The sequence below is a fragment of the Pristis pectinata genome, chromosome 2 (genome assembly GCF_009764475.1).
Source record: "Pristis pectinata isolate sPriPec2 chromosome 2, sPriPec2.1.pri, whole genome shotgun sequence".
Lineage (NCBI taxonomy): Eukaryota > Metazoa > Chordata > Chondrichthyes > Rhinopristiformes > Pristidae > Pristis > Pristis pectinata.
The window spans coordinates 139,392,146-139,418,386 of NC_067406.1; the positions used below are offsets into that span (position 1 = coordinate 139,392,146).

At 45.8% G+C, this 26,241-nt stretch overlaps 1 protein-coding gene across 1 annotated transcript in view; it reads left to right on the forward strand.

Moving 5' to 3' along the window:
- The window catches only part of pdlim5a (PDZ and LIM domain 5a), a 240,481-nt gene that overhangs the window by 157,656 nt on the left and 56,584 nt on the right, over positions 1–26,241 (forward strand). The window contains exons 7-8 of the mRNA XM_052041064.1: positions 8,728–8,896; positions 10,830–10,866. Of these exons, the coding sequence (XP_051897024.1) occupies positions 8,728–8,896; positions 10,830–10,866 (206 nt within the window). The remainder of the gene's footprint in view (positions 1–8,727; positions 8,897–10,829; positions 10,867–26,241) is intronic.

Here is a 26,241-nt window from a genome sequence, read left to right on the forward strand (position 1 = left end):
AGGGTGCAGCAGTGAGCCATTCAGAAACTAGTTTTCTTTTTGATGGTTCGGCCTCTAAACACATTCGCAGAGAAGGATTAGCACCAGGGAGATTATCTTCACTTTGTCAGGGAGATGCTTGGAGTCTGGCACTGCCTCCCAAGTAGAAATTTCACAGGGGAATTTTAAAAAGCATTTTCTGAAGAATTTAAGTCCATTTAGCTTCACATCTTGTTCTCAGATGGTGAATCTATGGTGTAAAAAAAATCTGCTTAGCAAAGGCAGAATTTGATGCTGTTGAAATGTTAGTGCTGTAGTACTGGCTTGCCCCTATATATAGTCTAACTTGGGAAATTTTATCTGGGTGCATTCTACCTGCTAACATAGCTACAAGCTTTTGGCCTGATTTCAGCAACTAAGCAAGAGACCTGGTTAAATTCATAACGAAATGAGCTTAACTGTGAATTTAAGATCACACAGAGGCCATTGCCATTATCGGTTGAGCGTTCTTACAGGGCAAGAAAGTAATATTCAAAAATATCTACCCTAGTCCTTTCTAACAGTCGTAGACTAGAACACTCTTTTCTGGAGTTGCAAACAATTTCAGTACAGAATCCCCTGGTACTCCTGTTAAAAAAAACCTTCTGCAGTGTATCACTTGTGTACTGTAAATACTTGTGCACAGTATCAACTGAGAGAGGGCACTTTAAAACAAAATTACCTTTGTTTGTGTGACGTTTTGTAAAGCTACTTGTTTTAACAAGAAGTCTCCTGTTTTGATTTGGAGAAGGAGTTGATCTAATTTTTAATTGCACCCTAATTCTGTGTGTCAAGGCTAATCCCATTGCATGAAGCTGCCACTTGCTTGGTGAGAGAGTGATCAGTCCAAGCCTCAAGTCAACCCACAACAAGGATTGTGTTGCCTTATTCCCTTAAACTCTTGGGTTCCATTGGTCCCAAGAAGCTGTTCACTCAGCACCACCCTTGTCTTTGAGGTTTGGATTGAAAAAAAATACAAACTTGAAAATTGTGTGCTTACTGACGAAAAGTGATCTTTCTTTCTCTTTCAGGGCCAAGTCATATCCAAGTTAGTTCCCGTGTTACTGCTGCCTGTTGATTTATGCTTTCTCAGTGACTGGCATGTATTGTTCCCTTGCAAGGACTGACTCCATACAAAGTGCTGCTCTCAGCTCTCACTTTGTGATGGCCCGTCTGTATGCAAGGGCAAAAGTTGGAAGTGCATTGGTGTGTGCTGGGCTGACATCACTGTCCAGTGAGAGGGAGTGGGGGTGCATTTGCACTGTACCAGAACTTGCCTGCATTTTTATTTTGTGCTTCACTGATGTTCAAAAGTGTGTGTTGCATACGGAAGTGAAGTTTGTCATTAGTTTCATTAAACCTGATCTTCCCTGCAAGGGGTGGATTAATCCTAATTTTTCCTGTCTTTTTGTCAAGAAGAAATCCCATGGTAGAGTTTATTGAGGCTAAAGATCTTTTTCAAACCAGGTTCTTTTACTTGGGAATAAATAATTTCAAGTCAAGTGCATGGTTTGTGACTTTTGTGAACTTGAAGTTAATGAAAAGCATGGTATTTTATGTGAGCATAAAACTTGCATTGCTATTTTACATGTTGTTTCACCAAAGAAATTTGGGGTCTTTTTGCTGCTGAGTATTGAAAGAGTGAAATGGATCAACTTTTTTTTATTGAAAGCACCTCTCAAGGGTATCTTCTGGTAAAGTATCCATTCTCAACCATGCGCAAGGAAAATTAATCTTCAGACCCCAAGGATTGAGCTTGAGCAGCAGTTTTTAAGGCAGTGATAGTTCCGCTACATTTTCTTGAACCTAAAAAAAATTTAAAACTTACTGAGAAACTTAATTCTGCAATTAATATTTTACCAAAATAACAAAGTGGATAAAAAAGGCTGTGAAATGTATAAAGCCAACAGAACAAACACTTGGCTATTGAAAGTGCTTCAATCTTTCTGATTGGTTCATGAGAATGTGCGTTTTGATTGGTACTGTCCTTGCTGTCTTCTGTCCCGTGACAGCAGAGCGATTAAAAGAATGTCCAATCAATTGACGCATCGCCCCCTCCAAAAGTTATTGCAGAGAAAGAGTTGTGCTGGGGAGAAACAAAGTAGAAAAATCCAAGTGCACCAGGGAAGAGGTGTGAGATGGGGGGAGGGGGGAAGAGAGGCAGAGAGGGGTGCAAGATGGGGGTAGGAGCAGAGAGGGGTGCGAGATTGGGGAGACCAGTGTCTGAGTGGCCACGTTTCCATGCTGTGTAACTCTATGAATTGGAATTGTTTTATTATTGTCAGAAGTACTGAGGTACAGTGAAAAACGTGTCTTGCATACCATTCAAACAGATCAATTGATTACACAGTGCATTGAAGTAGTACAAGGTAAAACAATATAGAATACTAGAAAGTGCAGTGCAGGCAGACAATAAGGTGCAAGGCCACGATGAGGTAGATTGTGAGGTCAAGAGTCCATCTTAACTAACTAGGGAACTGTTCAATAGTCTTATAACAGTGGGATAGAAGCTGTCCTTGAGCCTGGTGGTACGTGCTTTTAGGCTTCTGTACCTTTTACCTGATGGGAGAGGGGAGAAGAGAGAATGTCTAGGGTGGGAGGGGTCTTTGATTATGCTGGCTGCTTTACCAAGGCAGCGAGAAGTGTAGACAAGAGTCCATGGAGGGGAGGCTGGTTTCCGTGATTTGCTGAGCTGTGTCCACAACTCTCTGCAGTTTCTTGCGGTCCTGGGCAAAACAGTTGCCATACCAAACCGTGATGCATCTGGATTTTTGATACTGGCTTTACCAGTTCTATTTAAGTTCCCCAGCTGTCATTCTCTCTCTGAGTCATTAGTCCAGTAGTGTAATCATTAAGCTGTCTGTCTGACCAAAGTTCTTAATATAATTCTTGATTTTCACCAAGGCCTTGTATTTCGATGTTGTGCTTTCACATAAACCATGGAGTAAAGATGGACCCTAGGGTACATCACTTCCAACCTTCTCTCATCCAGGCACCATCCAATTAGCCTTGCCTTCATTTATCCTGGCAACTGATTTGGCATTGGTGTGACTGCCTGTGCTGGGCCCACTAACCGCACAACACACAGTGCAGCCAATTGCAAGGTCCGCTGCCCCTTGAGATGGAAACCAGTTCAGATGAAGCCAGCTGTGCCCCATCTGAAACAAACTCTGCCTTTGGCCAGCGTTACTGAAGTTCTCTAGTGTTAGGATAACAAACTCAGGGGGTCAGATTGCAAGATTGAGTCCAGCATTAAAGTACAATGCACACAAGTTTAGAATTACATAAATACAAACACATTTCTGCATTCCTGCTCCCCAGGTATTTTTACACCAGAAGAGCACTTACATGCATTTTTTATGCCATTTCTTTTTCCATCACCGCTATCCATACCCCTTGCGCAAAACCTCCTGTTTATCACTGTAAGTAAGTCACTTACTTGACCATCTCTGTATCCTTGCTGAGACTTTTCAGTTGGTCTATCTCACCGATGAGTTAACACCCAAGAACTAGCTTCTATCCCGCTGTGATAAGACTATTGAACGGTTCCCTCATACGATGAGATGGACTCTTGACCTCACAAGCTACCTTGTTATGAACTTGCACCTTATTGTCTACCTGTACTGCACTTCCTCTGCAACTGTGAAACTATACTCTGTATTCTGTTATTGTTTTTACCCTGTACTACCTCAATGCACTGTGTAGTGAATTGATCTGTACGATCGGTATGCAAGACAAGTTCTTCACTGTACCTCAGTACCAGTGACAATAATAAACCAATACCAATTCTACGAACAGAGTGCTGCCAAAATCTAGTGAGCTTCAATGCAGTTAAATGGGGATGTAGCATAGTCATACAGCATGGAAACAGGCCCTTCGGCCCAACTCGTCCATGCCGACTGTGTTGCCCAGCGAGCCAGTCCCACCTGCCCATGTTTGGTCCATAGCCCCTTCAAACAAAATCAATATTAGTCTGTTTAATATTAGTCTGTTTTTGTGATTAGGAAGGACAACTTCTCCCTGAGGGTAACTGAAATCCAGAAATCTTTCTCCACCCTTGGTTTTTAAAAGCTACAGAGACTCAGGAGAAGGGTTCAATTTAAAACCTAATTTGATGCATTGATGGTGTGGATAGTCAGAGGCTTTTCCCTGGGCTGAAGTGGTTGCCACAAGAGGACACAGGTTTAAGGTGCTGGGGAGTAGGTATAGAGGAGATGTCAGGGGTAAGTTTTTAGAGAGTGGTAAGTGTGTGGAATGGGCTGCCGGCAACGGTGGTGGAGGCGGATACGATAGGGTCTTTTAGGAGACTTTTACATAGGTACATGGAGCTTAGAAAAATAGAGGGCTATGGGTAAGCCTAGTAATTTCTAAGGTAGGGACATGTTCAGCACAACTTTGTGGGCTGAAGGACCTGTATGTGCTGTAGGTTTTCTATGTTCCTATGATGGCTTTTTAGTCGAGAGTATCAAGGGTCGGAGAGACACAGCAAGGAAATGGGCCTTTTGGTTCACTGACCATCACACACCCACTTTCATGGATCCAACTCCAACCCATTGTATTCTCCCCACAATCCCATCAACTCGTTCCATGGACTCCACCACTCACCTACACACTAGGGGCAACTTACACTGACCAGTTACCCTCCCACCCTGCATGTCCCTGAGATGTGGGAGGAAACCGGAGCACCCGGAGGAAACTCACACCGTCGCAGGGAGAACACACAATCTCCGCACAGATAACGCGGGAGGTCGGGACCGAACCTGGGTCCCTGGAGCTGTGAGGCAGCTGCTGTGCCACTGTGCCAACCCATGGTTATGCCACCAAGGCTGGTAGTTGGAGTTAAGATGTGGGTCAGCCACAATCCAATTAATGGGAGAACGGCTTCACAGGCGGAATAGCTGCACCCTATTGCTCCTGAGAGTCACAACCAGATGAGGCTTATTCTGTTTCACGTGTGAAATCCTTTTCTTTTACATTTAATGTGACTTTTTGCCATGTTTAAAAAATATAAATTCTACCAACTTCGAAGGTTTCTGTTGGAAAAGTTGATGGAAGTTTTAATGGATCATTAGACTGCCCAGGCAAGTCTGACTTAATTTAACCAGTCAAGCAGCCGTTCTAAATGTCAGCAAAAAGTGGCGTGAGTTTTTTTATACACCCTATTGTAAGTCTCAGCGTGGCAAGGTGAATAATGTCCTGTCAGCTGTGAGTATGATAATCACTCTTAACCAAGCTTAACAGGCCCAGGGACCAATCAGAAATTAAAACCCATAGAACAGTACAGCACAGGAACAGCACAGTAATTAAATGCCTAGCTACGCTACTCCCTTCTGCTGACACAATGTCCACATCCCTCCATTCTCTGCACATTCATGTGCCTATCTCAGAGCCTCTTAAATGCCTCTATTGTATCTGCCTCCACTACCACCCCTGGCAGCGCATTCCAGGCACCCACCACTCTCTGTGTAATAAAAGAAACTGCTCCGCACATCTCCTTTGAACTTTCTGCCTCTCACCTTAAATGTATGCCCTCTGGCATTAGACATTTCAACCCTGGGGAAAAAGATAGGCTGTCCACTCTATCTAAACCCTTCATAATTTTGTAAACTTCTATCAGGTCTCCACTCAGCCTTCGCCGCTCCAGAGAAAACAGCCTGTTTGTCCAACCTCTCCTTATAGCACGTGCCTCTAATCCAGACAGCATCCCCGTAAACCTCTCCATAACCTCCACATCCTTCCTACGATGGGGTGACCAGAACAGAATGCAATACTCCAGATGTGGCTGAAACAGGGTTTTATAATTCCAGCTTTTCTTGGTTTGGAATAAGAGGCTGGTGTTCGGAATAGGAACAGAACCATTCCACCACTGGACTTTGCAGACAATGCCAGATCCCTGAATGCCCCTGGAGGCAATGAAGAGCCAACCATATTGATAGGTCTGGCGTCACATATAAGCCGGATGGGTTAAGGAGGAGAGATTTCCTCCTATTGAAAAGACCCAAAGAACTTTTACAACAATCTGGTCACTTTGTGGTCACCATTCCCAAAACTAGTGATTTTGTTTTTAAATTGACCATTATTTTAAAACAAAATGACCAGAATTAAATTCTCCATGTACCGTGGTGGAGTTCAAACTGAGTCTCTTGACCAAAGGTCCAGAACTCTACTAGATAAGCAACTTAACCCTTTGGATACAGTGATGTAAGGGTTGGCTTGATGGGTGCTTGTGCTCTATGCTGTATTCCTACCGCCTTTGCTTCCTCCCAATCCCGTCCCACCTGTAGGGTATCCTCTTCTGTCTGTCAGACGAAACGTATGTATGTGTTGTCCCCGATAAAGGCTTCGGGAAAGCCTTCTGGGGAGAATGGTGTCAGAACTGACATCAATTCATGGAAATCGGACAGTTGTATTCACTGGGTACTGGGGTTGGGCAATTTTGTGTTGATTAGTTTTCAGGATGTAGGTGTTACTGGCAAGGCCAGCTTTTATTGCCCCTGAGAAAGTGGTGATGAGCTGCCATCTTGAACTGCTACTGTCCTTCTGGTGAAGATACACCATAGAAGAGGATAATTGGTTTATTATTGTCACATGTACCCAGGTACGGTGAAAAACCTGTCTTGCATGCCATCCACACAGATCGTTTTATTACAACAGTGCATTGAGGTAGTACAAGGGAAAGTAATAACAGAATGCAGAATAAAATGTTACAGTCACACAGAGAGTGCAGGCAGATAGTAATGTGCAAGGTCATAACGAGGTAGATTGTGAGATCAAACATCCATTTTATCAAACTAGGAGACTGACTGTTCAATAGTCTTATAACAGTGGGATAGAAGGTGTTCAAACTGCTGTTGAACACCTGGGACTATATCCTGAGGGAGCTCCAGGATATAGTCCCAGTGACCAAAGAAATGGCTAATGTTCTTGAGGATTAAATGAGATTTGATAAGCTTGAGCCTTGTTCCGGTTTTGTTCGGCTTAACCAATCCCATCTGTGTGTCAGAACCTCGTTTCGTCTCTCCGTAAGGTTCATGTGCAGAATTGTTCATTGCTGCTTTTCTCTCTTCCCACCTTCGGGAACTGTCTTTCTGCTTTTCTGTTTATTCCAACATTGGCTTCGACTCTTCTTTGCATCTTGAAAGGACGCAAGTATCGAAACGGTAAATTTTTTGCGGCGTGATTGGCATCTGCAAACTACAGAAAGTTTCTTTGTGCATGTGCGTGTGCATGTATGCAGTTTGATGCACAGGAGCCTGAGTAAGACCCGATACAGGCACGTCCTCAGACTGCCATTTGATGCTTGGGCTGGTGGAAGGAACACTGGCAAAACATTTAGAGGAAAGGGAGTCACAACAAATTCTGCAGATGCTGGAATCTGGAGCAACACACAAGAAGTGCTGGAGGAACTAAACAGGTCAGGCAGCATCCACGGAGGGAAACAGTCGACGTTTCGGGCCGAGACCCTTCATCAGGACTGGAAAGGAAGAGGGCAGAAGCCAGAATAAGAAGGTGGGGGGAGGGGGAGGAGCGCACGCAGGTAGGTGATAGGTGTCCAGGTGAGAGGGGGAGGGTAGGTGGGTGGGGGGAGGGGGAGAGGTGCAGGTAGAAGAGGCAAAGCGCTGAGAAGAAGAATCTGGTAGGAGAGGGCAGTGGACCAATGGAATAAAGGATGGGGGAGGGGAGGAGAGGAGATGGGCAGGTCATCAAGGTGGGTGGAAGGAAGCCACAGGAATGGGAAGACAAAGGAGGGGGGGGGGGAGAGAGAGAAGAAGAAGGAGTAGAGTTACCAGAAGTTAGAGAAATTGGTGTTGAGGCCATCAGATTGGAGAAAGGGAGTAATGTCGTGAGCAAGACATCTCCAGTCTGCTCATGCTGGGTATCTAAGGAAGTCCAATGAGGGATAATTACATCAACAACACCCAGCACTGAGGGAACAGGAGCGGTAATGCCATAGATAACCCTTCCTCCCAGGCCTCACATTTGCTGCCTCCATTTTCCCTCAGCTGGGTATATCTGCACAGTCTTTCCAGGGTCAAATCTATTGAACGGCCGCCAGGTACTTGAATGGAGGTGACCCTTTTAGCCTCGAATTCCTTTCAGGCGCATTGAGCCTCAAGTTCCACAGTTCCCAGACACCTTGCCTTTCTTCATAAGACAACCCAATCCTGGTGTTAGTTCAGTTAAATCTTCTCTCAATTGCTTCCAATACATTAACACCCTTCCTTCAATAAGAAAACCAACATTGTCCTCCAGATGTGGTCTCACCAACGTCTGGTATAACTGAAGCATCATCTTCCTATTTTAGTATTTATTTGTCCTTGCAACATGCTTTTAGCTTCCCTAATGACTTGCTGTACCTACGTACTAACCTCCTGTGAGTTATTCTCTCGGAACCACCCGGATCTCCTGCATCTCAGAACTCTGCATTCTCTTGCTCTTCCGATACATGCTTCCTAATTTTTTTCTAGCCAATGAGAACAATTTTATGTTGCAAGAATTTGTGACAATAATAAACCAATTACCAATAACCCATCTGCATCCCTTTGCAGCCTATATATGTACCGCCATTTTGTACTAATTTTGACGTTGAATGATCAAATTAATTTGTACCTTGTGTGAGGATTTTGTCTGCCCAGGTAGGACCTGTGCCTTCCAGTGCGATCAAGGCAAGCAGCTAAGGCCTTTCTTGTGACTCTTTCCTTGCTGTAGGTCACCAGGCGAATTGTGAAGTGTGCCGATTCTGAGATCCCACATCACCACCTTAGCGACCAGAGCAAGAAGCGTTTAATGCAAGACACCGAAGACTGGCAGCCCAAGACGGGCACAGCTCAGTCTCGTTCGTTCTCCATCCTTGCCCAGATGACGGGCACTGAGCATTGTAAGTAATGGTTCCCATTTGTCTTTCTGAGGAGTACGACGACTGTGTGTGCTCTTGTATTCATAGGTCTTGGCTGTAGCTTCATTGTAGCTTCATTGTCTTATCCGGGTAGGTGATTTGAAGGTGGAGAATTGGAATTGGTTTATTATTGACTTGTACCGAGGTACAGTAGAAAAACGTGTCTTGCGTACCATTCATTCAGATCAATTCATTACAACAGTGCATTGAGGTAGTACAGGGTAAAACAATACAGAATAAAGTGTCACAGCTACAGAGAGAATACAGTGCAGGCAGACAATAAGGTGCAAGGCCATAACTAGGTAGGTTGTGAGGTCAAGAGTCCAATCTTATCGTACTAGTGAACCGTTCAATAGTCTTGTAACAGCGGGATAGAAGCTGTCCTTGAGCCCGGTGGTACGTACTTTCAGGCTTTTGTATCTCTGCCCAATGGGAGGGGGGAGAAGAGAGAATGTCCGGGGTGGGTGGGGTCTTTGATTATGCTGTCTGCTTTACCGAGGGCAGCGAGAAGTGTAGGACAGAGTCGAATGGAGGGGGAGGCTGGTTCTGTGATATGCTGAGCTGCGTCCATAACTCTCTGCAGTTTCTTGTGGTCCCAGGCAAAGCAGTTGCCACAGAGGTAAATGTAATTTCTTCTTGTAAGAGCTAAGGGAGTAGGGGGGGCATATTCGTAAAGAATCAGGGTGATGCCGGTGTTGTGGAGATGCCAGAGACTGCAGATGCTGGAATCTGGAGCTAAAAATGAGCTGCTAGAGGAACTCAGCGGGTCAGGCAGCATCTGTAGAGGGAGATGGAAGGTCGATGTTTCTGGCACCTGGAATGTCAGTGTTGATCTGGAACTCATGAAGCAAGTATTGAGGTTGGGGTCAGATCAGTTGCGCATCTCAAAGTATCGTTTTACAAATTGCGTCAGTGTTAAACTAATTGAATAAATTATTCATGAGAGAGAAAATGATTTGCGTGTCAGTACGTACCCTTTAGAAGTACTCAGTAAACGATGGTCCTGGGGTTTTCTTTGAGGGAAGATGGATATTTTTGGGGATGGTATCTGAGAGGCTAAGACCAAGCCATGGAAGTCACAGCTGTCAATTGTGGGACAGTAGAAAGTGGAAAAGGCTGGAGACTAGAGTTGGTAAGTGGAGATGCAAGGTTTGCAGGACCGGATGTGTGGCAAGGAGCACGAGGCCACAGAGATCTGAGAATTTTCAGACTGCTGCTAGATTGGACGAATACCTGTTCTGCCGCCCAACTTGCACTTCTCCATCTGATGTCAATAGACGGATAAATATTTGAATGACTGAGCGCTATGGGAAACTGGCACAGAGGAAGAATTGAGGGCAGCAGAGATCAGCCATGAGGGGCAAACTTGAGGGGCCTCCTGCTCTGATTTCCTTGTGCATGTTCCTGTGTTAACAGAGTAATCCAGCAAGTACACACCTCTACAGAGGATGTAAATCAGCCTCCATCGAGTTGAAGAGCAGAACAGGCTCGAGGGGGTGAATGGCCTTTTCTTGTGTTACAACGTCATGTCTGTGCAATTACACGTGTGCCTGTGTCAGTCGAGTTTATTGTCTTATGTACAGGCACAATAAAAAGCTTGCTTGCAGCAGCATCACAGGCATATAGCATAAATGACATTCACAAGAAAAACATCAATTATACACAACTTTTACAAGAAAAAACAATCAGAACCAAAAAAAGTCCATTGTAGCACAAAGTGGTCAGAGAGTGATGTGTGCACCAGTGTGTGTCTGCGTGCAATTACAAGTGTGTGTGTGTATATATATATATATATATATATATATATATACAATATAAGAAGCAAACCAGACCAGTGAGAGTTCATTTCTTCAATAAGCTGATTGTTTCTCTCTGTGGCAGTTGTTCCTCACACATCCCTGTGTTTCTCTTCCAGCGGTAACACCAGTTAGCGAGGTTAGCAAGAAGACAAGGTAAGAAGCTGTGCTGAGTTTCTCTCTACTGTTTGGGATTGCCTTGCTGTTGAAATGTGAGCTTAAGTGTGTTTATTAACATCCAAAGTGCCTGGTTACCCTGTCACTTGCTTGATTTGATGCTGTTAAGCGACAGGTTTGCAGTGAACACCACTGTTTGTTGAAGCGCTTGCAGGAGGAGATGTGTTACATTAAATAAAAGAATTGGTTTTGGATTGTAACAATCCAAATTACCAGTGCCTGCTGAAATTTACTGACCTCAAAGACCTGACAACTCAAAATCTACTAATGAAGCCGTTGATTTGACTTTTACTGAGCACAGAGTAGTTTCCCTGCTGTTTTATTAATGTTGCTTAATTTAAATTATTGTTTGAGCAAAATTATTTTTGAAATAATGGCAATAGAATGGAACATCTTCACTAGATCTTGCCTGTGATTGTAATATCTTCAAATCATCCTGAGGCTTGGCTCTAATCAGAAGACTTTTCTCTAATCAGGGGCTGACCTCTTGCACCCAAAGTTTTGCCTCTCTAAAAGGGTGATTGCATTTCCATATTCACATCAGTTGGTATCAACGAAGACCATCAGCCTTGTCACTGATGCTGTTCTTCCGGATGCTGACCTATGGTTGTCCCACTGTGGAATCAATGGGAGATGCCAGATTATAACCAACAAGCCCTGCCTGGGAGAGATGGGGGCTTTGAATTGATGGTCAGTGCATGGATGAGATGATTCTCCCACTGTGTCCTCTCGTCAACTGAAGTGTTGGCTGACGGAGAAGGTTTTACTTTTGATCCTACCACTGAATCAACACAACCTATTACTTTGATAGAGAGAGGTTCCTGGCTGCAGTGTGCCTGAATCTGTAGGTTGCTGCTTTGATGCGCTGATTGTGGGAGGGGTTTGCGATCTCCAGGTGACGAATGTGAGCTTATGGCTTCATCGGCTTTTTATTGTGGTATATGAAAGTCAAAGTCGAGTCTATTGTTATATGCACAAGTGCATGTGTGCACAGATGCAATGAAAAACTTATTTGAATCACAGGCACGTATCATTAGAGGCACAACATTCACAAGAAAAACATCAATTATACAAGAAAACACAATTAGAAGAAAAAAAAGTCTATTGTAGTGCAAAGTGGCCATAGTGATTTTACACTGAGGCAGTGATTAGAGTTGTGCAGGTTGGTTCAAGAGCTTCTAACCCACTGTTATCGGACTCTTGAACAGACCTCTCATACGCTAAAAGATGAATTCTTCTCCCAAGGGCGCTTGTGGCCCTTGCACTTTATTTGTCTACCTGCATTGTACTTTCTCTGTAACTGCAAGACTGTTCTGCATTTGGTTTTCCTTATGTACTACCTTGATGTACTCTTGTATGGAATGAGCTGTCTGGGTGGCATGTAAACAAATGCTTTTCACTGTATCGTGGTACACACGATAATAATAAGCCAATACCAACAAAAACACAAGAGTTGATGGAAGTACCGAGCAAGTTAGGTAGCATCTGTGGGAGACATTGGGACCCTTGGTGAGGGATAGTTGGCTGATTCTCTTTCCAAAAATGCTGAGCGTTTTCAGCATTTTCTTTTCCGACTTACTCCCTTCCCTGAAGGGCAGTGGTGGACCAGGTGGGATTTTTCCAGTTACCTTTTACTGTGACTGGTTGTCGTTCCTGATTTGCTTAATTAAACCTTGTTGGGACTCCTGCCTTTATTAAGCTATCATTTGTCTTTAGGTTGGTTAAAATAAAAACAGAAGATGCTGAGCAGATCAGACCACGTCTGTGGGAAGAGAACAGGTTGAACAGAACAGTTCGTCAGAACAGTTCTTACTCTTATGTTGTCTTTGGTTGATTCTTGTTTTGAAATGCTGCTTCCTTGAAGAGCAGAAGGGAGCAGAGACCTCTGTGGTGGACTGCTGCTACCTCTGTGGCCCATACCTGGTATTGCAATAGCTCTGTTGGTACATCTGCTGCTGAATGTGAACACAGCAACGGTTGTTTTATTCTCTGCAGAATCAGCATTTGTGTGCATTTACCCAATTCCAGAAACCAATGGAAACAAAATGAGCCAACACAGGATGATCTTCTTTGAGGGGAATAAATTCTCACAGCATTTATGAAGTATCAGGATGAGTTTGAATTGCTGATGCATGGAAGTGATCAGTGCTGGTCAAAGTCGAGTTTATTGTCATCCGCACAAGTCCGTGTGTGCACAGGTGCACTTGAAAACTTACTTGCAGCAGCATCACAGGCACATAGCAATCAATACACAACATTTGCAAGGAAACATAAATTATACAAAATTATCCAAGAAAGAACACAATTAGAACAAAAAAGCCAAGGTCCGTTGCAGTGCAAAGTGGTTGCTATACTGAGGTAGTAATTAGAGTTGTGCAGGTTGGTTCAAAGAAAATGGTTGAGGGGAAGTAACTGTTACTGAACCTGGTGGTGTTGGACTTCAGGCTTCTGTACCTCCTCGCCCGATGGCAACTGTGAGAAGATGGTGGCCCGGATGGTGGGATCTTTGATGAGCGATGTTGCTGCTTGAGCAGCGCCTCTGTAAATACTCCTGATGGTGGGGAGGGATGTGCCCGTGATGTATGGGCAGAGTCCACTGCTCTCTGGTTTTTACATTCCTGTGCATTCCATGATGCACATCGGGATTAGTACACGTGGGCACTTGATGGTCAAGCATGGCTATGGTAGGACTCTATAATGGTGTGTGTGTGTGTGTGGTGTGTGTGTGTGTGGTGTGTGTGTGTGTGTGTGTGTGTGTGTGTGTGTGTGTGTGTGTGTGTGTGTGTGTGTGCACTATGCATGCCTACTGTGTGCAAAGTATTGATGGATCTTGTTGATTGCTGTTGAATTATTGATGAATCTTACTGATCAGCAGGAAGGCCTCTTCTGCTGTGTCTTCCCCTGATTCTGTTTCCTTGCCTGTCTTTTCCGCATCGGGCTGACTGCCTGTTAACACATCGCACGGTGGTGGCGTTTTCTCTGCATGGATTTATTTCATCTGCCAGTCCCAGCAGTGGGAATGTCTCTGTGATACACTGGGGGTGGAGTTGGGACTGTCCCTCGGAGGCCTTCATTGGGCCTGGGGTCGGGTTCCCACCAGTGTGACTGAGCAGTCGATCGATAGTGGATCACTGTCCAAAGAAAGCCACGGGCCTCCATCAGTGTTTGGGCAGGGTTGCTGGTTTGGGATGCAGGAGACGGATGTTGGAGTGGTCCCGAACATGTCAGTATGGGAAGGTACAAAGCTGAACCTGTGTGGCTGTACAGACCTGGTACAGTGGCCCAGCACACATTATAGCAGTCTAGACTTGGTGTATCCACACTTGGAGTATTATGTTCCATTCTGGTCGCCTCATTGTGTGGATGTGGAAGCTTTAGAGAGGGTGCAGAGGAGATTTACCAGGATGTTGCCTGGATTGGAGAGCATGTCTTATGAGGATAGGTTGAGTGAACTAGGGGTTTTCTCTTTGGAGAGGAGGAGGATGCGAGGTGACTTGATAGAGGTGTACAAGATAATAAAAGGCATAGATTGAGTGGACAGTCAGAGACTTTTTCCCAGTGCGACAATAGCTAACATGAGGGGACGTGATTGGAGGAAGGTATAAGGGGGATGTTAGGGGTAAGTTTTTTACACAGGGAGTGGTGGGTGTGTGGAACACACTGCCGGCAGAGGTTGTGGTGGCAGGTACATTAGGGACATATAAGAGACTGTTAGATAGACACATGAATGATATAGAAATGGAGGGCTATGTGGGAGGGAAGGGTTAGATGGATCTTAGAGCAGGATAAAATGTCGGCACAACATTGTGGGCCGAAGGGCCTGTACTGTGCTGTAGTGTTCTGTGTTCTAGAAGTTACCTCCTACCTTGGTAAGCCAAACAATTAAAATTGCTGCCAGGCAAGAGGGAACCAAACCACCTCCTCTCGACATTCCCATTGCCAAATCTCCCATCACCAACATCCCTGGTGGTCTCCATTGACCGGAATTGCTTCTCTAGACACTGCCCATTGCAAAGCAGCCCACTTGATTGGCACGCCCTTCCATCACCTTAAATGTTCATTTCCTCCTCCACTGGCTGCAGTGTGCACCGTCGACAAAATGCAGTTTACCCACCCGGGTTCCTCTAACAGCACCTCCCAAATCGACTTCTACCACCAAGGAGGACGAATGTGGCAGATAGATGTGAACACCAGCACCCACAGGTTCCCCTCCTCCTTCTGACTTGGGAATAGATCGCTGGTCCTCCTCCTTCACTGGGTCTGAATCCTGGAACTCCCTCCCCAACAGTTCTGTGGGGGTGGCTTTCCAACTCTGGGGTAAAAACACAGGGGCTGTAACTTCTCTGAGAGAGAATACCCCAGTGCCTGAGTTGGTAAATGGCCAGTGAATGGCAAAGTTAAACCAAAGGTCGGGAAGGTCCCAGTTATTGTTTGGACACATTCTCGTTCCCAGGCATGTCACAAGGCAGGGAGGTTAATGCTTGAGTAACAGGTTAATTTAACCCCTTTGAACCTCGAGTCCAACGAAAGAAAATAGGACATCTTAATGAAAGTTTGGCAGGGAAGATTAGCTGGTCAGCAATTCAGTAACGTTACAGGTTGGTATTTTTATTGGTGCTGGAGTGAGGGAAGTTGGACTCGATAAACGGGGTTGATGCAGAGACAGGGAGGAGGGGCAATGAGAAGGGCACAGAGGGAGAGCAGCCAGGGACACGGGGAGGAATGGAGAGAGCAGTCTTTTACTGTCTGTCTGTCTCTCTCTCATGAGAAGCAGGTAAACACATTCGCACAGTTCGTGTGCAGTCTCTCAAGCACGCACAGCCTCGCACGCAGTATCACGTGCACACTGTCTTGCACGCAAACATGCACAGATACAAGCGCACAGACAGATGTTTGCGTACATACACAGAGGCGAACGCACAGACGCTTAGACACATGCACAGGCACTCGTGCACGTACGGTAGTGTAGCGGTTAGCGTAACGCTATCACAGCGCCAGCGATCGGGGTTCAGTTCAGGCCACTGTCCTTAAGGAGTTGGTACATTCTCCCCGTGTCTGCGTGGGTTTCCTCCGGGTGCTCCGGTTTCCTCCCACATTCCAAAAACGTACGGGTTAGGAAGTTGTGGGCGTGCTATGTTGGCACCAGAAGCGTGGCGACACTTGCGGGCTGCCCCCAGAACACTCTACGCAAAAGACTCATCTCACAGTGTGTTTCGATGTGGCTAATAAAGATATATTACACACACGCATGCACACCCACACACACAACCCACCCACCCACACAACCCACCCACCCACACATACACACACACACACACACACACACACACACACACACACACACACACACACACACACACACACACACACACACACACACACACAGAGCATGTAAGGGGGATACAGGTCATTATACACAGATTGTATTCTGGCTGAGACTGAGAGTACATCTCTCACCTGTGTGACTGCAGAACCTTCCAATGTTCTTCTTCACTCCGAGCTACTTTAACCTCTTTCTTTCTGTCACTTCTATTTGTCCCCACAGGCCAAAGGTGATGACTATCCGGTACAGCCCAAAGTATGCTGAGCTGCGTGACTGGCACCACGGTGTTTCTGCTCGTGTCCTTAATGTAAATTAACTCAAACCAATGAAGAGCGAGCTGTGGAAATATTTGTACCTGCCCAGGCTGCACTGTTTTGTTTTGGATCTCACTTCTAATTTGCTTCTACTTCTGGCTGTTCTACTTTCCTGTGTCTTTTAAAATTCCACTTCATTTGCAAAAGGTAGTGTTGCAAATCTGATAGTCGGCAGTGTTGGGTGCTGGGCCTGTGGAGTGGCAACAGGTGTTATCGTGTGTCTGGGACTTGGTGAAATGCCCCCAGTGAAGGGGTTTGGAAAGATGTGGATGTGGGGTAGGTGCTCTTGAAGTGAGCGGTTGCCGGCTATTTTTTGGGAGGCGGGGAAGCGTGGGGCAAAGGGAGGGGATCATCACACAGGTCGGGGTGGTGCTGGGGGGGGGGGGGGTGGCGGCGGAAGGATGTTTGTTTCTGCTCCCCACCCCCCCACCCCCCAAATCGCTTGCTACACAAAGTTCTGCATTCATCCATTGCATCTGGTATTTATTTGGATTTGTGGGAGGGGAAGCAATCCTCGGATAAAGGGATTGAAGCAACCATTGCTGTTACTTAAAAGCAAACCAGCAGTTTGTCCTTGCAGAGGTGGGTTTGTGGCAAGCTCGACTGCAGGGGGAACCTCCAAAGTGGTTTTTAAAACCCTTCTCCAGATTGAACAGAGATTGTCCATTAAAGAGCAAATAGCTTCAAGCTGCAATGAGTATTGGTTGATGCCTTAAGTTTGTGTTTCAGCCTGTAATATATCTGTATTATACTAAATAGATACTCATCTATATATGCTGGTTGCCGTTGGAAATTGTATTTTAATAAATGTGCATTAACTACAAATTGCTTGTTTTATTGACTGGGTATTTTGGTCAGGTTCTGTGTGTAATCTGTACCCTAAAACTTTCGGATGGTTCATTGTGTCGTATTTACAGCACAGAGATAGATGCAATGTCTTAAGAAACATTAAGAAACCACTCGGTCCTACTCAATCATGCTTGTTTTCCATAAGTGTGCCTTTGTTCCATTTCACTTTTGGTTAACTAAAGTCTAGCAGTGAATCAGAATCAGGTTTATTATCACTGACTTGTATGACATGAAATTTGTTGTTTTGCGGCAGCTGTACAGTGCAAAGACATAAAATTACTATAAATTTCCAAAATAAATAGTGCAAAAAAAAAAGGAATAACAAGGTTCATGGGCCGTTCAGAAATCTGATGGCGGAGGGGAAGAAGCTGTTCCTGAATCGTTGAGTGTGGGTCTTCAGGCTCCTGTACCTCCTCCCCGATGGTAGTAATGAGAAGAGGGCATGTCCCGGATGGTGAGGGTCCTTGGTGGTGGATGCCGCCTTCTTGAGGCGCCGCCTCTTGAAGATGTCCTCGATGGCGGGGAGGGTTGTGGCTTAGTCTACAACCCTCTGCAGCCTCTTGCAATCCTGTGCATTGGAGCCTCCGTACCAGGCTGTGATGCAACCACTCAGAATGCTCTCCACTGTACAGATTCAGTGTCAAGATTTTAAATTAAGATGTAGCTACTGCTGGGTCTAAATCCTGGAGCTCCCTCCCCAACAGCACTTTGGAGCATCTTCACCAGAAGGACTGGAGCGGTTCAGGAAGGTGGCTCACACCCAACTTCTCAAGGGTATTTAAGGATGAGCAATAAATGCTGGCCTTGTTGAATAAAAAAATAAGTTGGTCTTTGGACATTTGCAAGGCTCTGTGTGTAGACGTATATCTCCGTTTGGAAGGCATGGGCTGTAGAATCCTCTCACTATGCATCAGCTGGCCCTGCCAGAACCTGCTTCGCAGTTATTCCATCTTTTGAGTGGGGAACGGATCTGAATCCTTGCAGATACTGCTTGGATTGAGTGTTAAATCTTCCTGCAACACTGGCCCACGGCTCCTGGAAAACAAAAGGTCCACGGGGGAAACTGGTCCATCAGTAGGAGAGTCTAGGATTAGCCTCAGAATAAAGGGAATAGAACTGAGATGAGGAGGAATTTCTTCAGCCAGAAGGTGGTGAATTTGTGGAATTCGTTGCCACAGAGGGCTGTGGGGGCCAAGTCATTGGGTGTATTTAAGGCAGAGATTGATAGGTTCTTGATTGGTAAGGGGGGTTAAGGGTTACGGCGAGAATGGGATTGAGAAAAAAAGAAATAAGTCACGATTGAATGGCGGAGCAGACCCGATGGGCTGAATGGCCTAATCCTCCTCCAATATCTTATGGTCCTGAATGGGCTGCCTATCCACCTCAGTTCGCCCCACGTACATTTCGATGTGTTGATCGTGCTCGTGCTACATAGGAACCCTCAGAACACTTGCCGCAGTGGAACAGCCGTGCGATTTAAAGAGGTGGACGTGTGTGAGCTGTCAAACCGTTTGAGTGTGATCTCTGCAATGTGTCTGCCTGCCACACAGATCGTCCAATGGGATTTGAATCCAGAACTGATCTGGAACCGATAGACATGTTTTTAAAGCAGAGAGAGAAACAAAGGACTGCAGATGCTGGAGAGCTCAGCAGGCCAGGCAGCATCCGTGGAGAAAAGCAGGCAGTCAACGTTTCGGGTCAGGAGAGCAGAGCTTCGATTCTGAAATAGTATGGCCCATCACATGCTCCATATTGGTGCCTTTCCCAGTGCACCAATGCTCAATACAAGAGGGCATGGCTTTAAAGTAATGGGTGGGAGGTTCAAGGGAGATATCAGAGGAAGGTTTTTTACCCAGAGAGTGGTTGGGGCATGGAATGCGCTGTCTGGGGCAGTGGTGGAGGCAGGTACATTGGTCAAATTCAAGAGATTACTAGATAAGCAGATGAAGGAATTTAAAATAGAGGGATATGTGGGAGGAAGGGGTTAGATAGCCTTAGGCGAGGTTTGAAGGTCAGCAGAACATTGTGGGCCAAAGGGCCTGTATTGTGCTGTACTGTTCTATGTTCAATAAGTTGCCCTCATGACTGAATATCGTTGGGGATGTGCGTGCTCTATGTGTTCTGCAGAGGCTGAGAGTTTCGATTAGGCAGTTTTACTACTCGCCTTATAACAACATTAGGGTTCATCTGAGAGCAGATATCCACATTCCATACTTTAATAATGAGTAACTTGACTCATTATCTGGTAAATTGTCAATAATTCATTTGTTTTTTTATTTGATTACTGGATGTGAATGTCACATGCATTAACACCATTTATTGTCAATCTCTAATTGTTCCTGATCAGTGGCAGAGTTGAGAGTGGCCTGAGTTACAGGGATAGGTTAGGATTATATTCCCTGGAGCGCAGGAGGATGAGGGGAGATCTTATAGAGGTATACAAAATTATGAGGGGTATAGATAGGGTGAATGCATGCAGGCTTTTTCTCCTCAGGTTGGGTGAGATCATAGGTTTAGGGTGAAAGGTGAAATATTTAAGGGGAATCTGAGGGGGAACTACTTCACTCAGAGGGTGGTGCGAGTGTGGAACGAGCTGCCAGCGGAAGTGGTGGATGCGGGTTCAATTGTAACATTTAAGAGAAGTTTGGATAGGTCCATGGATGGGAGGGGTTTGGAGGGATATGGTCTGGATACAGGTAGATGGGACTAGGCGGCATGGACTCGATGGGCTGAAGGGCCTGTGTCTGTGCTGTAGTACTCTATGACTCTGTCTCAAGTTACTGGGTCTGGAGGCATACATTGGATAGGTTGGAGAAGGGCTGCCGATATCCTTCCCCAAGGATACCAGTGAGCCGAATGTGCTTCTATGTGGTTCCGCAGCTTTATGGTCACTGTTACTGATTTCAGCCTTTAAAATTTCAAATTTCTTTAATTCCTCAAATTTAAGTTCACTCAGCTGCCATGGGGAGATTCGAATTCCTGTCTCAGCATCAACGGTCTAGAATTTGAGCTTCTCATGCACAAGGTCCACTATGCTGCTGTATTCTCAGTTAACTCTTCTGCTGGGGGTTTCTAATCTTATTGGCAGCACACAGGCTCTGCCAGGTAACCGCAGACAGCATTTATCTTAAATCTGTATTTCCTGTACCGATATAATTTGTGGATTCACTGTGCAGGCTGTCTGTAAACCGAGATGCAGTGGGGCTTTTTCTCTTTGGCAGATGTTTTCATATCACTTTCCCTCCCTTGTCTGTTACCTGTAGGGACAACGAGGCTGAAAGTGGAGAAACGGGGTACAGGTAAAACCAGACACAACACACCCCATGTGTGCTTTCACTGCCGCACCTCACTGTCACACAGTGTGCGAGATCTAACCCAACATAGTGTCGGGCAGACAGTAAAGCATTGCAGGAAAGCATAGATCCAAGTGACTAAATTTGACAAAATGGTGTAGATGTTTGCTAGTTACGTGGAACAGAGGCATAACAATAACTTAATAGTAAATTATTAATAATTTAACCCCATAACCCCACAGGTTGCATGGTAGTGTAGTGGTTACTGTAACGCTATTACAGCACCGGTGACCTGGGTTCAATTCCCGCCACTGTCTTTAAGGAGTTTGTACGTTCTCCCCATGTCTGTGTGGGTTTCCTCCGGGTGCTCCGGTTTCCTCCCATATTCCAAAGACATACGGGTTAGGAAGTTGTGGGCATGCTATGTTGGCGCCGGAAGCGTGGTGACACTTGTGGGCTGCCCCCAGAACACTCTATGCAAAAGATGCATTTCACTGTGTGTTTCAATGTATGTGACTAATAAATAAATATTATCTTCTCTAATTGCTTTCACTTGAGGTTCATACCTCAAACATTGCTAGTAGACCTGCTGCCTCACAATTTTAGAAACCCAGGTTCAATCCTGACCTCGGGTGCTGTGTGGGTGTGTGTGTGTGTGTGTGTGGAGTTTACTCATTCTCATCATGACTCCGAGGGTTTCCTCTGGGTGCTCTGGTTTGCTCCCACATCCAACGATAGTAGACTATGAGACGAATAGATAAGGTGGACAGAATCTTTTTCCCAGGGTTGTAATGCCAAGTACTAGAGGGCATGCATTTAAGGTGAGAAGGGGTAAGTTTAAAGGAGATGTGTGGGGCAAGTTTTTTTTTCAGAGAGTGGTGGGTGCCTGGAACGGGTTGCCAGGGGTGGTGATGGAAGCAGATACAATAGTGGGGTTTAAGAGGCTGTTAGATATACACCTGAATATTCAGGGAATGGAGGGAGATGGATCATGTGCAGACAGAAGAGATTTAGTTTAATTCAGCATTGTGTTCACCACAAACATTGTGGGCCAAAGGGCCTGTTCCTGTGCTGTACAGTTTTGTGTTATATCTCAGAGACGTGCAGGTTGGTAAGTTAATTGCCCCTAGTATGTGAGTGGTAGAATCTGGAGGCAATTGATGGGAATGGGATTAGTGTAGGGTTAGTGTAAATGGATGATTGATGGTTGGCAGAGTGTCCGTGGGCCGAAGGGCCTGTTTAATTGCCGCATGACCGCCTGATTTTGGTGAACAGCACCAGAGTTAGAATCTTCTACCAATCCCGCTGTGCAAAATGGAGAGGAGTGGTTACAGTTCAGCAACCACGGGACACTTTGAAACACTGAGGTACCTTCTCAAAGGATGAGGGAATGGGGGCAGAGGATTTATGCACAGCAAGCTCCCACACACAGCAACGTGCTAATGACCAGATAACAAGTTTTAATATTCCATGATTTGCAAAAGGGATGAGATGCTTAGATGTATTGTGGGTATTTTGGTACAGCGCGTTCCTCTGAGCAGAGAGTAGTGCGCTGTTCAGTGGAGGGAGATATCAGATAATATCCCGTATTATCCAAACAGTGATAGGTGTAGAGCTCTGAGAGGGATCGCATTTGGGTCTCATTCAAGACAAAGATGTCTTCAAAAATACATCTGGGTCAGGACATGGATAGGAGGGGTTTAGAGGTATGGGACTATCACCATGGTCAACATGAACGAGTTGGGCTGAACGGCCTGTCTCTATGTGGTATTACTCTGAGGCTGTATCTGCATGACTAATTCTCAAAAGGCTGGGATGCTGGAATAACAAATAATTTGAAAAGCAATTGGAATATTATTGTTTGTTGGTAGGGCAAATTTAATGCAAAAGTAGGGGAGATTATGCTTCAGTCAAGCAAGGAGATGAAAAGGTTACCAGCGGTAGGCAAGAATGTGGGGTTGAGGTTGCAATCAGATGAGCCATGATCTTGCTAAATGGTACAGCAGGCTTGAGCTGAGTGACTTCTATTGATTTCCATGCTGGTATGTGAAATAGATTTGGTAATCAAAGACATACTCCAAAGAGTCAAAGACCTTAAAGCAAAAATTCAGAAAGAATTTGGAGAGAAATGGTTTACAGGGATGTGGGCCAATGCAAGCAAATGGGACTAGTTTCCATTTCAAAGTGGAGTTTATTGTTGTATGCACGTACGTGTGTGCACAGGTGCAATGAGAAACTTGCAGCAGCATTACAGGCACAGAGCATCAGATACGCAACATTCATAAGCAAAACATAAATTATACACAATTTTTACAAGAAAGAACACAACTAGAGCAAAAGAAAAGTCCATTGTAGTGCAAGGTGGTTGTAATACTGAGGTAGTGATTAGGGTCGCGCAGGTTGGTTCAAGAACCAAATGGTTGAAGGGAAGTAGCTGTTCCTGAACCTGGTGGTGTGGGACTTCAGGCTTCTGTACCTCCTGCCCGATGGTAGCTGTGAGAAGATGGCATGGCCCGGATGGTGGGGGTCTTTGATGATGGATGTTGCCTTCTTGAGGCAGCGCCTCCTGTAGATACCACCGATGGTGGGGAGGGATGTGCCCGTGATGTATTGGGCAGAGTCCACGACTCTTTGCAGCTTATGTTACTGCACATTCGAGTTGCCTTCCCAGACCATGATGCAACCATCTTAGGTGGACAACTTGGTCGGCATGGACAAGTTGGGCTGAAGGGCTGTGCTGTATAACTCTGTCTTTAAATCAAGAGATGGAAAATCAAGGCACAGGGCAGATGGACCTGTGGAACTTTGCCTTTGTTCCGTCTCTGCAGCAGTGGGAGCTGTTGGCCAATTGCCCCACTGGGTTTTGTCTCCATATCCGTGCTCACTGATAGGTGAGCAGCAGCACCTCCTACAGGCAGAGTACCATATTCCATGTAACCACTTGGTACTCCAGCTTGAGTAGGGAGTACTCAGGTTGGAGTATCAAGCTTAATACTCCATGCTGGGGAATAGAGGGGGAGCTTGAAAGTTCACCAGCTTGGTGGATACGCTTGGAGGGCAGGTCACTCAGCTGAGCTGCATTATCATAGAATCATAGAACAGTACAGCACAATACAGGCCCTTCGGCCCACAATGTTGTGCCGATCTTTAAACCTTGCCTAAGAGTATCTAACCCCTTCCTTCCACATATCCCTCTATTTTAAATTCCTCCATATGCTTATCTAGTAATCTCTTGAATTTGACCAATGTACCTGCCTCCACCACCGCCTCAGGCAGCGCATTCCATGCCCCAACCACTCTCTGGGTAAAAAACCTTCCTCTGATATCTACCTTGAACTTCCCACCCATTACTTTAAAGCCATGCCTTCTTGTACTGAGCATTGGTGCCCTGGGAAAGAGGCGATGGCTGTCCACTCTATCTATTATGAATAAATCAGCCCTCAAAACCCTCAAACTGACCCTTGAAGTTGTAAATCTCGGCTGACACACCAGAGCAGTACTGAGGTGGGTCTCGACTGTCAACAGTGCCCAACTATCAGGCAAGACTTTAAACCAGGGTCCACACTGGGCAGATCCAATGTCATTCTATTGAATATATTTGGGGCCGATATTTATCTCTCAACCAAAACCAACAGACAGGTTATCTGGTCAGTATCACATTGCTGTTCTTGGGATCTTGCTGTACACGTTGCATCCTACATTCCAATGCTCCAAGGCCTTCATTGGCTATGAGATGTCCTGAAAGGGATGCCAATGGCACTAATTAATGTATGAGGAGCGTTTGATGTCTCTGGGCCTGTACTCGGTGGAGTTCAGAAGGATGATGGGGGGAGACCTGGATATATGGAGCAGATGTTTCCATCAGTAGGAGAGTCTAGGATCCGAGGGCACAACCTCAGAATGAAGGGACGTCCCTTTAGAACTGAGGTGAGGAGGAATTTCTTCAGCCTGAGGGTGGTAAATCTGTGGAATTCGGTGCCACAGAGGGCTGTGGAGGCCAAGTCATTGGGTGTATATAAGGCAGAGATTGATAGGTTCTTGATTGGTAGGGGGGGTTAAGGGTTACGGGGAGAATGGGGTTGAAAAGAAATCAGCCATAATTGAATGATGGAGCAGACTCGATGGGCTGAACGGCCTAATTCTGCTCCTATGTCTTATGGTCTAGTGCAAAGCAAGTCTTTGCTTTAAAGGTGCATTTTGTTGAAATAAATAGTGGGATAGTCTGACATTGTTTGTCAGAGGGGAGTGTTTATTACCTCAGCTGTTGCTCACACCAGCCACTCACATTCTCCCTGACGTGTGTTGTCTTCATGTTCACTCACGCCTGGTTAGCTGCACCTTCCCTTATTCCTCTTCCAGTTCCATTCACCGGTTTAATCCTCATGCACTGAATGAAGCACCTTCACTGTGGATTTTGACGTACTGCGGGCACAGGATTGTACCCCAGCGTTCACTGTGTGCTGACGGTGTTCCCGTGCCCAGGTCTCTGGGGATTCTGCTGACGCCATCTCCATCTGACGAGGCTTTCAGTCTCTCACCTGGTCCTGCCTCTTGAGGGGATGTCTCAACCCCTCCATTCCCTCATCCACCTCCATCTGGTCAACCCAACGCTCACCCTCAGCTAACACACAGCCCCAACACCTCCCTCTCCCCACTCTCTCTATACCCCCATGTCCCATCTCTCTCTGCCCCTCCCCACTCTTGCTCCCCACTTCTCCACCCCTGCTCTCTCTCTCCCTCTCTATCCCCCCCCCCCACCCCCCGCTTTTCCTCCCACCCAGCCCAGTTTCTCACTTAAGGTGTCTTAAAAGCAAGAGCAGCAAACAGTCCGCCCCTGTGAGACACTTTGTTGGGTTTTGCTGAGAAACAGGCCATTCGTCCCAACTGGTCTATTCTAGCTCCTCCCTTCCCTGCCTCTCTCTCCATCAATGCATTCCATTCATTTATTCAACAGCTTTAGGCTATTTGTCACAATTCCTCAGGCAGTGAGTTCCACATTGGGTCACTACACTCTTGGGAAAAAGCGATTCTTCTGAATTATCTGTGGAATTTTGAAGGCACCGTCTCACATACCTGTGCTCCCTTGACGATCAGTTTGGCATTTACCCCGACAGACCCCTCTGTGGTGTTGAGCACTTCTTGGTCGCCTACCCTCTCCGGTGGAGAGTTCCAGCCTCTCACCTGTCAGATGTAAACTACAGTAAAACCGTTTGTTTTAGAAAAGGTGTCTAAAGAAATCTCTGCCCCTGCTGGGGAAAGTAACACCATTGGCAGCAGTCCCCAACTCCTCTGCCTTTCTGTCGAAGCAGTTCTCATCAGCCGAGTGTTGAACTGCATGCTGAAGTCCGCCTTTGAAGCCTTGCCCAATCTTAAACACCGTGTAGACCGCAGCACTGATACGAAGGCTCAACGGCCTTACGTTGGCACCAAAATTAGCTGTGACGCTCCTGTTCTAAGTTGGCTGGTATGCTATTGATGCCAGCACTTCAACGCCAAGCACTGATTGTCAGGCATCTCACCCACCACTTTGATCCTCGTTTGCCCAAGTCTCGTTGCGACGTGTTTCCAACCTTGT